Here is a 12,524-nt window from a genome sequence, read left to right as displayed (position 1 = left end):
TCACACATGCACATACGCACATACTCAACAGACACAAATACACATGCATTCACACACAAACACACATATACAAACACATGCACACACAAACACACATGCACACACTACACACATGCATGCATACACAAACACACACATGCACATGCACATACAAGCACACACACACCTCTGTCTGAGAGAATCCTTAGCTTCCTCTAAAGCATAACTCAGCTGCCACCTTAACCATGAAGGCTTTCTTGGTCCCTTGCTCTGACTCAGTTGTTACTGTCACCTCCTTCTTGAAATTACTTCACATAATTTTGCATTTATTTCCTAAGAGACACAGGAGAAGGAGTTCTGGATTCGGAACCAGAGGACCTGGGTTCAGATCCTGGCTCACCTACTTCCTCCCTGTGTTGCCTTATGTCTCTCTAGGCTTCACTTTCCTCCATGTAATTGGGCGGCAAGGTGGCCCAGTAGACAGAGGGCCAGGCCTGGAGTTAGGATGACCTGAATTCAAATCTAGTCTCAGACACTTCCTAGTTGTGTGAACCTGGGCAAGTCACTTAACTTCTGCCTGCCTCGATTTCCTCTTCTGTAAAATGAACTGAAGAAGGAAATGGCATATGATTCCAGCATCTTTGCCAAGAAAATCACAAATGGGTCATAAAGAGTCGGACATGATTAAGCAACAACATTCTTCATATGTGAACAAGAAGATGGAAGCAGAGGCCTCCAAGGCCCCTTCCAGCTCAGAATCTCTGATCTAATGACATGAAGCCACTTCAACTCTCTGGGCCTCGGTTTCCTTGTCTGGGAGATGATGAAGAAGTATTTGATGACTTCTAAGAGTCCGTACAAGTCTAAATCAATGACCCCATGTTATATTACCCAAATAGAACAGAAACTCCTTTAGGGGAAGAGCTATTTCATTGTGTCTGTGTATCCCCCTCACTTAATATAGTTTCAAAAGATCCTTTCAAAATTCCCAAATGAGACTAAGCTAAACCAAAGGAAAGGGAGATTTTGCACACCTTGGGTCTAAAGATCTGTGTATCATTGGGGCCCAGCTACAGTGGAAAACAGCACCAGTTGGGAAGGAGGGAGATAGTCTTGGCTGTGGACCTCTTCTTACCTTGGACACCTAATATGAAGACTACCGAGCCCTTCTCAGGGCTGCTCACCTGGCTTTGGTGTCCACCTCCCACCCAACTCTCACCTGTGGCTCCAAGAAGCTTGCATGGTGGCCACATCCTGGTAGAGAACCAAAGGGCTGAACCAGGCTGAGAGTAACTAACAGACCGCCAACCTATAAGTGAGTGAGAGAATGTCTACCCCGAGCATGTGGAGAGTGGGCAGACTAGAACAATATGTTCCAACAGTCAAAGGGAGTTGAAGTGAGTGCTGTGAAATGCTGAGAGCTTGGTCAGACATTGAAGCATCCTGGGCTATCACCAGTCATCCTGACTTTCGTCTTGCCACTATGCTTTAGTGATTCTAGAAGAAAGAGTGAGGCTGAGGACTTTGTGCAACTCTGCCTTACTTAAGTCCAATTCATGTGCAAGTCAAGACATCACCCCATGATATCATTGGTCCTTTTCAAAAACAAAGAATAAACAATGAAACCTTGGATAGCTCATTACAGCCCTGAGTGGGACCCACATAAGGAGCTGCATCTGCCTCATAGAGCTGAGATCTCAGGTGATAATGAAGAGAACACCACAGACACACTTTCAATCTGAACTCTGTCACTTACTGGCTATGTGACCTTAGACCTCTCTGAGACTAAGGTTCCTGAGACCACAACCCATAAAATGAACTGGAACGAGCCTCACCCTGCTTTGCCTGGCTTATCAGACTGCTATCAGAATAAAATGAGATCCTGTCAACCCAGCACTCAGGTAACAGTAAAACACGACACAGACATCATCTTCTCAATGGTGTTTTATATCCCCAGTCCCTAAGACACAGGAAGCACTTACACGTTTATTAACTTGAGGTGACTTGATCTCATCCCCGTCTCCAAGGTAGCACAGCTTGGCCCAGTCCAATAATATTCACATGTTTGAAAACCCCAGTAACTATTTTCAGTTGTGGGTTATCTCCAGAGAACTATGTAGCCAGTAATGACAGTAGCCAGGCATTCCTTGGATCTGTCCCAGCCACATTCTCAAACTGAACCGCAAGACCCAGAAACAGAGGCAGAGAATATGTGTTCAATTCTATTCATTGTGCCTTTCCCTCTCCCAAAGCTATGGGTAGATAGAAGGAATTAACCTCTGATTTATAATAAAACATTCTTCCTTTTTTAATGGTCTAGGCCTGTGGGAAACTCATAGCATGGAAATTCCCTTTAATTCACCTATAACTTCATCTTGGGCAACCTGAGGTGTTAAGTGGCTTATCTACAGTCACCCAGCTAGCCAATATCTGTCAGGGGCAGGACTTGAACCCAGTTCCCCTGACACCAAGGTCCACCCCCTTAGATATCACAGCACACCATAGCTCATGCCTCATATATCATAATTGCTTGTTGGTGAATTATTGGTTGGGTGGAGAGATTGTCCTCTAAACTTAAAAAGTGATTTTTTTCAGAGAGTGGTTGAATAAAATGGTTGTCAGTTGTATAAGCTATTGAAAGCTGTCTACACAGAGAGTTGAACACAGTGTCCTGACTGCCCAAAAGATTTCAGTGCTTCCAACAGGATCTTGTTCATGCTTACGTACAAGTCTTCAAAGTAACTGAGTCACTTAGTCACAAGTCAGGAAATTTCCCTAGTGCTTCCTTGCCCTTTTTGTGCTTTCCTCCCACAAGCACCCACATTGGTAAGGCCATCCTTATTGGACCTGATAAAACCAAACACACACACCTCTCTCACCTTGGGAAAGCTCCTTTTCAGGGGGAAGGCTGGACTTGCACTTCACCCTCTACTTATGGTAATCGGTAATCAGAGCTGAGTTGATCCTATTTATAACACCCTTCCTCCCCCCACCATACTCTCTGTGTGACAGCTGCTTACTTTGGACTCAATTGAGAAGAATATTCTGCTTCAGTCTAACTTGCTAAAAATGTCCAGCTCGGACTGTCTTCCTGACTACCCGCTCAACTCCGATCTGGTGAAGAGATTAAAGTCCTCCCTGGAAGCCAGGGATGAGAAGGCAGTGCTGGATTTGATGTGTACTGAAGTGAAGCATGTGAATGCTATTATTGAACTAGCCAATGATGACTGGATGAAAGAGCCCGACGCGCCTCTGCACCCCTTGGTTCTAGTAGGTAACTGGAATGAATGGGATGTGTTTGAAAGCATGAAATGCCAAGCATGTCGGTGGCTGGCTGGCTATCACATCTGGCTCCCAATGGGTGTCAAAGTCCAGGAGAGAAAGGAGAAGGGCAGGTGATTGAGGGAAGGAGAATGTGTGTCACTTGAATACCTTGTTGTCTTTTAAAAGTAAGGCAGCTCTTCCCAAACAAACGTCTGAGCTGGGTGGCACCTTCCTTTGCGCCCTCTCACAAATACCTTGCTGGGTTGCTAAAGGCATGGGCATGGGAGTTAGACAAGTCTTGTCCCTTCTGTTCAGTGTTCAGAAAAGCACTGAAATAAAAGTCCTGGTGACACCCTTGAAATGCTCTTTGGGCTGTTCTCTATTGTGTATGCCTTCTTAAGGTTTTTGGATAAAGGAGTAACTCTGGTCATGGAGAAGATGCTTTTCCAGCAATATACTTGGTTTTCAGAAAGTTGGTGGCAGGAGAACCGTAGCAAGGACAAATGGGTTAACAAAAGGTGTTGGATTTGCACTCAATGGGCCTGGGTTCAAATCCTGACTGTCATTGTCTGTGTGGCCCTGGACCAGTCACTTAACTGAAGGAGGCTTCAGTATCCTACTCTGTAAAATAAGAGGGTTGTATTAGATAGCCTCTGCGGTTCTCCTAGCTCTAAAGCTTGGATTCTATTTCCCTTGATGCATTTTGGAATATGGATTCACTCCCACTGCCCCCCAGTGGTCAGGGGATGCGGAACGTTTTGGCCACAGGATACTCACTGTGTCTGTGGAGGGAGCACCCACTCCAGCAAAATCCTTGAAAATCCTTGTTTTGGAGAGTCCTTGGGCCACTTTGGAAAGTGTTCAGAAGCAGGGAGAGGCATCTGCAAATAGAAAATGAGTGAGTCCAGAATTTCACAGTCCTAGACCATAGACTATTAAATGGCAGTGACTAGGTATAAATGAAACTCCTTGTACAACATGTGGCACAACACTACGCACCCCAACTGCTGTGAACAGTTGTTTTTCAGTCATTCAGTTGCATCCAATTCTCTGTGACCCCATTTGGGTTTTCTTAGCAAAGATAGTGCAGGACCCTTCTTATACTGATGGGATTCGTAAGACAAACCAAAATCAAGTTTCTGAAAATTAACTGGATATCATTGGCTAGAAATGACTATGGGGCAGAACTGTCCCAACCAGAATCATACAGATCATTGGTCAAAGGCTGTCGTGATATCCGGAGGTCTCTACCCTATAGTCTTTCCTTAGAGATCTTATTTCATATGATTTGAGCTGCTTCTTCTTTGTAATCAAATTTTAAATCTGTGTCTCTAGCTCAATCTTCGCTTCCAAACTCCAGGCTCACATTCCCTAGTGCCTCCCAGAAATTAATATTAAATGCTTTGTCTCAAGGAACTCAATATATCAAAAGCTTAACTTGCCATCATTGTCCCTCAATGAATTTTCCCCCTGCAGTTTCTCAATCTCTGTCAATTCTACCAACTACCATCCTCCCAGTAGTCAGAATTGAATTCTCAAGATCATCTCTTCTTTTCTTGCTTCCCAAATCTAATGCATCACTAAGCACTGCCAATTTGAGAAGAATAGTGAACACGTCAAATAACAGTTTGAGATCCAAAAAGAGCTGGACTGATTAGAACATTAAGCTGAATTTAACAAGATGAAATGTGACAGGGATAAATATTAAGTCTTACACTTGGGCTCAAAAAATCAATTTCCTAAGTTTAAGGTGGGAGATGTAGCTAGAGTGAAAAAATATTGGGAGGTTTTGGTAAATTGGGAGCTCAGAATACTGTCACCAATGTGGTTTAGCAACCAAAAGAAGAATGTGAACTATGTATAATCTTTATCTAATTTTTTATCATCACAGGGAGGGAAGGGAGGAAGGGAGAGAATTTGGAATTCAAAATTTTTTAAATGAAAGTTAAAATTTGTTTTTACTGGTAATCTGAAAAAATCAAATATAAAAATGTTCACATCTTTAAAAAAGAAGAAAGTGAACAGAGCACATTAAAAGAGGGATAGTGTTCAATAGGGAGGGGTCAGTCCCTAAGCTAAATTTTCCCTGTTCAGACACAATCTGGAATGCTGTGTTCAGTTCTGAGGGGTGCTCCATTTGTATGTAGAACAACAATAAGTCTTAATCGAGAGGAAGGTGAATTACCAGGAGATGAAGAGCCTTCACATCATAGTGTAAAATGCGTCACTGAAGGAACTTCAGAATTTTAACCTGAAATAAAGAAAACTCTGGGGACCATAAGAGCTCTTCTCAAGGACATTCAGGGAAAATATCTGGAAAAGGCATTAGGCTCATTCTACTTGACTTCAGCAGGCAAGAGTTGTAGAAGTATCAGAGAGATCGCTTTAGGCTTAACATAAGAAAACTTCCTAAACATGAGAACTATCCAACAGCGGAATGGACTGTGCCTGGGGAGGTAGTGAACCCCATTCCTTGAAAGTCTTCAGACAAAGGACATAGGATATATTTATATATTCAGTATATTGTAGAGATAATTCCTGTTTAGCTACAGGAAAGAAGGAAGGGAGAGAAGGAAGTGAAAGAGAGGGAAGGAAGGAAGGAAGGAAGGAAGGAAGGAAGGAAGGAAGGAAGGAAGGAAGGAAGGAAGGAAGGAAGGAAGGAAGGAAGGAAGGAAGGAAGGAAGGAAGGAAGGAAGGAAGGAAGGAAGGGAGGGAGGGAGGGAGGGAGGGAAAGAGGAATGGAGAGGGAGAGAGGGAGGGAGAGAGAGAGAGAGGGAGAGAGAGAGGGAGGGAAAGTGGGAGAGAAGTAAGGGAGGGAGGGAGGAAGGAAAGGGAAAGAAAGAAATTCTATCAGAATGTGTGAATGCTCCCTATTAGTTATTTGGTCATGAACAATCACATTTTCTAAACCTGAATTTCCTATAACATGGAGATAACAACACTGCTTATTGTGAGGTTTATTGTGAGGCAAATGCTTTATAAACCCTGAAGGGATTGTCATTAATTATTATTATTAATTATTGCTTACACACAAAATGCTGATTTCTACATTCATCCGGGTCTACATTTCCAGGTTGAGGATAGTCCATTGTCTTCATTTCTCCTTTTTGGGATAATGGGAGCCAGAAGAGAGGAAGGGAGACTGGGTTAGGACACTCCCCTCCCCCACCACATACTCCCGTAATCAGGGGCCGTATGAGACAACTGATTACTAATTGCCATTATTAAGGGTGTCAGCATTCCATGATTTCATGGCTGATCTGTTAGAAGAAAGTCAAGATGGCACTTGAATTCCTGATTGAAATTGGAAACAAGGTGCCTGAAGTTGTGTTTAGAGTCATTGGAGCCATGCACCTAAAAGAAATGACAATGGAGGCTTTTTGTTCAAAAGTTCCTCTGCTGCCAGGAGAGCTAGAGAGGAGAAGCTCATACACACACACACATACACACATACATACTCACACACACACTCATGCACACACCCAGACCCACATACACACACACACACACACTCACGTACACACTCACACTCATGCATACTCACACACACACACTCACACTCACACACAAACAGTTCCTCGGGTCTAATGACAGGGCAGACCGGCAGTAATGGTGCAGTGGATTAACCCTTGACTCAAGAGGCAGAAGGCCCAGCTTGGAATTCTGGACCTCAGTTTTCTCATCTGAAAAAATGAGGAGCTGGGACTGGAGGGTCTCTGTGGTCTATTACACCTCAACATCTGTGTTCCTATCACATTTGGCCACTGAAGCCTTGAATTCTGCCCCTGAGATGCCAGGCTGTCATCAGTGAACTTTCACCTCCTCTTACCAGAGCCCCACATTCCCTCCACTTCCAGCTCATCTCCACATCACTCCCTGCCACCCACCCTCTTTCCTGGCTCCCCTTGATGTGCCCCTCAAGGGCTGAGGCTGCCACTGTCTTGTTTTTATTTGTATTACTGCCTAGCAAGTAGTAAATGCTTCAGTGATCTGTTTGTCTGTCTATCTTTCTATCAAGTGAGGGGATTGAAATAGATGATTCCCTCTGGCTCTTAATCCAGGAGTCTATGACTTAATTTGGCCTCAGTTTCCTTACCTGTAAAATGAGGGAATTTAAGTAGATTATTTCTGAGATGCCTTTGAACTCCTCTCTATGAGCCCCCTAAGAGGCATCAGGGGATAGTGAGGAAAGTGCTGGACCTGGAGATCAGAAGCCTGCATTCAAATCCTCTCCCAAAGAACACCGTACACAGTAACAGCCATAGTATTCAAGGACTGACTTTGATAGACTTAGCCCTTCTCAGCAAGGCAAGGACCTAAAACAATACCAAAGGACACATGACGGAAAATGCCAGCCACACCCAGAGAAAGAACTATGGAGCCTGAATGCAGAGTGAAGCAGACTATTTTCTTTTCTTCTTTTTTGTTTTCTTTTGTTTTTCTTTCTCATGGTTTCCCCCATTTGTTATACTTCTTCTATACAACGTGACTACTGTGCAAATAGAAATATTTAATAGGAATGTCTATGTAGAACCCATATCACATTGCATGCCATTTGGGGAGGGAGAAGGAGAAGGAGGGGGGAGAAAATTTTAAGCTTACAGAAATGAATTTTGGAAATTAAAAATAAATAAACATTTTTAAAAGCCCAAGCTCTCTCCTAAGCACTTGATGAGCTGGGTGACTGCTTAGAGCCCCCACTTCCTGATCTGCAAAATAGGCATAATAATGATTGTGCTGTCTCCTTTGTAGAACTATTGGGTAGAAAGCCCTTTATAACAGTAACGGTACAGTAGAAATGAGAGTTGTAATTAGTATTATCCAGATAAGAGATCGGGCCTGGATTCCTCAGCTGCATCACCCAAATGTACAAGGAGAGTGGAATAATGAATAGCTGACTACCCCAGCACATGGGGCGGCATCTTGGGTAGGATTGGGCTAGGCTGGAAGGCTGAGGCATAACTCCTGAGGAAAGGAAACACGCCCTGGGGCGCTATAAGGTTTAAAGCTAACAAGGAAGGGGCACATAGAGAACAGCAGCAGTTTCCCCCCAGATTTTCCATCTGGGGCAAAGCCCAAGTCACCCTGTCCTAGTTGCAGCTCTAGTAATAACCAGGGCCTTCTTTAGACCCCATATGGTGAGTCTGTCAAAATCTCCATATCCACTAGGGAGTTTTGTGGGCACATTGCAGAAGAGGCAGTGTGGAAAGACGACTGGACCTGGTAGGGTGTGAATCCTGACACATTAATTATGTAGCCAGGAAAAACACACTTCTCCTTTCTGAACCTCAGTTTCCTTATCTTTGAACAGGGAGTCAAGAGCTGCAATGTGAATGTCACAGGGGCATTGTGGGAAAATAGATTGTGTGCCTTAAAGCCCAATGTCAAAGAGGGTTGTTAAGTTGTGCAGAATTGTAAGCTCCTTGAGGGCAGGTGTAGCAGCAAGCACCCCAAGCGTCCTCAGGGTTTGCCGCCCATACAGGTTCTTGGATCTGCTTTGTTAAAGGAAAGCAACTCAAAATGGGTTAACAAGCTTACTTTAATCAGTCAGACATATATCGTTTACCTTGTTCAGGGGAAAAAGGTCAGCACCCTGAACTTCAAAGCATACAGGCAGAATTATCAAAACAGAAACAGATCAAGTAGACAGATTTCCAAACTGTCCAACCATTACATCCATACCCTGTCAACATCTGGGTTTCCACATCTGGGTTTTTTAAAGCCGGAGGACTCTCAACAATGGCTTCCCAGAATTAAGATCAAATCACAGAACACTTCTCAAAGTGAGTCCCAAAACAAAGCTACACATCAGGGCTTATATAGCCTTCTCCTGGCTCAGAGAATGTAACAACCTTACCGGCCAATCAAAAAGTATCTACTGAAAAACAAGCCTCCCTCCCCAGGCTTCTGGTGCACTTTAGCCTAGGGGCAGGGAAGATCTTCCAAATTTGCATTCCCATTACAGCAGACACAAAGTAAGCACTTTGAAAATGCTTGTTGACTTATTGTTCGGGAGAATGGAATCAGTGCTGGAGGAAGGGAAGGGAGGGGTTGAGCTGGCTGGAAAGCTAAGAGAGTTCAGGGACTTTTTTTCAGCTAGAATACCTGCAAACACACTTTGATGAGGGGAGTGGGGGGAGGGACTCCAATGGATGACATCCAACCTCACACCTCCATCTTTCAGCATCCCTGGCTACCTCCAGAGCACCTTGAAGGCACCAGCTCCCATACAGGGGCTTCCCTGAGCCCTCCACTTGGACTTTCTCCTTGAAATCTCTTTATCCCTTTGATTATTCTTTGCACTTATTCACTTGTATACACACATCAGTTCTCTCTTGTCACCTGTTTGAAGCTGGGATTTCCTTTCTGTCTTTATTCCCCAACACCCAGCACAGTGCCTGGGACAGAAGAAGTGACAGGCTCATCAGTCTAAATCTAGAAGGGACCTCAGAGGCCATGGAGTGCAATCCCTGCCCAACTGTACAAATAAGGGCAGAGTGGACAAAGGCAGGGAAGTGACTTACATACAGGTCATACAGGATCATTTGAACGCAGGTCCCCGATTTCAAAACCCACATTTTCCACTCCACCTTGCTAGTGCTGAAGAAATACTCAATCATTTGAATGAAATCAAACCATGCTTTAGTGCCATAAAGTACTAATAGTAGAAGTACTGATAGTATGTATAATACCGTGCTTCCCCAATAATAAGACCTATCCCAAAAATAAGCCCTCCCCTTACTGTGTAAGATTCCTCTAAAATAAGCCCTCCCCTGAAAATAAGCTCTATTGAGATTGCTACTGTAGTGAAGGTGATCCCCTGCGCTACACGCTACATTACGGTACCCTCTGTATGCACCATCCCCCCCCCCCAGTGAAACACACGCCACGCTCCGAGCTGCATCCAATCAGAGCTGCAGCAGTGAGCGCGTCATCCTGTTCTTCCCCAGTGATTTGCTTGCTGGCGCCATTGAGAGCAGTGCCGCAGAGGAGAGCTGAGGCAGGACAACATAAGCCCTCCCCTGAAAATAAGCCCTCTGGTGTTTTTCTTTCCAAAAAAAAATAATAAGACAGTGTCTTATTATCAGGGAAACACAGGTAGTACTACAGGAAGTACTCATAGTAGACCCTTAGCCTGTGAGAGTCACAGGCTCCACAGCTCCTACACTTGGGCTCTTACTGTTTACCCCAACTACTGGCCAGGACCATTAAGTCTCCAGTCCATCCATCCATTCATGTATTCATTGTGTAAAGCCAAGACTAAGTCCTATTGGAGGAAGAAGAATAAGTAACAGTTCACCCCTCCAAGGACCTAGCCAGTCTGGAATGAGACTGAATGGGGTGTGGCTGTAAGATGCATATAGGAGTGTTGAGGGGAAAATCCACTCATGTGGGAGAGCAGGGCTGGCTTCCTGCTAAAGGAATCCAAAGACATATTGTTGTTTAGTCGTTTCAGTCACGTCCAACTCTTCATGATCCCATTTGGAGTTTTCTTGGCAAAGATACTAGACTAATTTGCCATTTCCTTCTCCAGATCATTTTACAGATAAGGACACTGAGGCAACCAGGGCTAAGTGACTTGCCCATAGTGAGTGTCTGAGGCCAGATTTGAAACCCAAAGTCTATGTGAAACAATTACCAACCAAAATTCCAGAGGACTCAATGAAATATGCTGCCCACCTCCTGGTAGAGATGAGGAACTCAGGGATAGGGTCATTGCTTACTTGGAGGGAAAAGAGAAAAGGGCCCAGGAAAGGGTCTTGGAAAATATTTACATGTACAGGGTGGGTGATGGCTAATGATTTAGCAAAGAGCAGGAGAAGGAGCCATTGGAAAGGTAAGAGAAGAAGCAAGAGATGCGAGAGTGACCAGAGGAAGCAGAAAAACTGGAATTCAAAGCCACCTAAGTGATCCAAGGCAACCCAACCTGCAAAGAGGTCAAAGCAGATAAGGACTGAGGGCAGGCATGGAACTGAGTCCTTAGGAAACTTTTGGTAACCCTGGACATTCCCAGTCAGGCAGAGATTGCAAGGTATCATAAAGGCAGTGGGACATGAGGGTGTGGAGGCACTGAACATAGACCTTAGAGGAGTGTGGCCATGGAAGAGAGGAATGTGGATGATAGTGTAGGTGTGGCAGGGCCAAGGGAAGGTTTTTAAATTACAAGGAAGATCTAGGTACACAAAGACCTCATTTTATTGAGCTTTGCTTACATCGTGCATTTTACAAATTGAAGCTCTGTGACAACCCTGTATGGAACAAGTCTATCGGCACCATTCTTCCAGCAGCAGGGGCAGCATCATGTCTCTGTGTTACATTTTGGTCATTCTCACAATATTTCCAACTTTTTCATTATTATTGTTACCTATTATTACATCTTATTACATTATTACATCATATGGTGATCTATAAACTGTGGTCACTGATGTTAATATTTTCATTGTTTTGGGGTATGTGAATCACTCTCATGCAAGATGGTGTATTTAATCAATAAATGTGTTCTTCTGACTGCTCATCAACCTGCCATTCCCCATGTCTCTCCTTCTCCTCAGGTCTCCCTATTCCCTGTGATACAAAAATATTGAAATTAAGCCAGTTAATAACCCCACAATGGCCTTGAGCAATGTGTTCCAGTGAAAGGAAAAGTCAATTAATGTGGCAAATTTCCTCGTCTTATTTTAAGAAATTGTCACTGCCACCCCAACCTTCAGCAATCAGCACCCTGACCAGTGAGCATCCAACAATATCCAGGCTAGGTCCTCCACCAGCAAAAAGATCATGACTCAGTTAACACTCAGATGATGGTTAGCATTTTGTTTTTAGCAATAAAGTATTTTTAATTAAGGTATATGCATTTTTTAGACATAATACTATCGCACACTTAATATTCTATGGTATAGTGTAAACATAACTTATATGCACTGGAAAACCAAAAAATTCCTGTGACTCACTTTATTCTGATGGTCTGGAACCAAGTTCACACTATCTCCAAGATATGTCTGTATGTGTATAGGCAGAAGGGAGGGAGCCAGTGAATGAAAAGATATTGAAGTCAGGAAAAGATGTGGGTTATTAAGGGGTCAAATTCCCAGAGAAGACAGGAAAGTATGAGATCAAGGAAAGTAAAGAAGTTGACCTTGGCAAAGAGATGAATCACTTCTTCCTTTGAGAGTGGCAGAAAGGGGGGGGGGAGAGAGACAGAAAGAGAGGCTTGAGAGAGACAGAGAGAGAGGATGTTTTAGACATAATACCTTAATAACCCTCATCTTTTCCTGACTTGG

The 12,524-nt window shown here is 43.8% G+C and overlaps 1 protein-coding gene and 1 long non-coding RNA gene across 3 annotated transcripts in view; one reads left to right on the top strand and one right to left on the bottom strand.

Annotated features, from left to right (window-relative positions):
* Positions 1-2,148, bottom strand: part of LOC138173146 (uncharacterized) — a 3,399-nt gene extending 1,251 nt beyond the window's left edge. Inside the window, exons 1-2 of the long non-coding RNA XR_011171337.1 lie at positions 1,962-2,148; positions 167-312 (exon numbers count right to left, since the gene is read on the bottom strand). This is a non-coding gene — a long non-coding RNA (uncharacterized lncRNA). The remainder of the gene's footprint in view (positions 1-166; positions 313-1,961) is intronic.
* Positions 2,149-3,003: 855 nt separating this feature from the next.
* Positions 3,004-12,524, top strand: part of ASB18 (ankyrin repeat and SOCS box containing 18) — a 67,213-nt gene continuing 57,692 nt past the window's right edge. For both annotated transcript variants that reach the window (XM_069103051.1, XM_069103050.1), the window contains exon 1: positions 3,004-3,253. In XM_069103051.1, the coding sequence (XP_068959152.1) occupies positions 3,049-3,253 (205 nt within the window). In that variant the 5' untranslated portion in view covers positions 3,004-3,048. The remainder of the gene's footprint in view (positions 3,254-12,524) is intronic.

The sequence above is a fragment of the Petaurus breviceps genome, unplaced genomic scaffold (assembly GCF_028583685.1).
Source record: "Petaurus breviceps papuanus isolate PSGF00001 unplaced genomic scaffold, PetGlider_PUasm1.0 567, whole genome shotgun sequence".
Lineage (NCBI taxonomy): Eukaryota > Metazoa > Chordata > Mammalia > Diprotodontia > Petauridae > Petaurus > Petaurus breviceps.
This window is presented reverse-complemented; position numbering and strand designations above follow the sequence as displayed.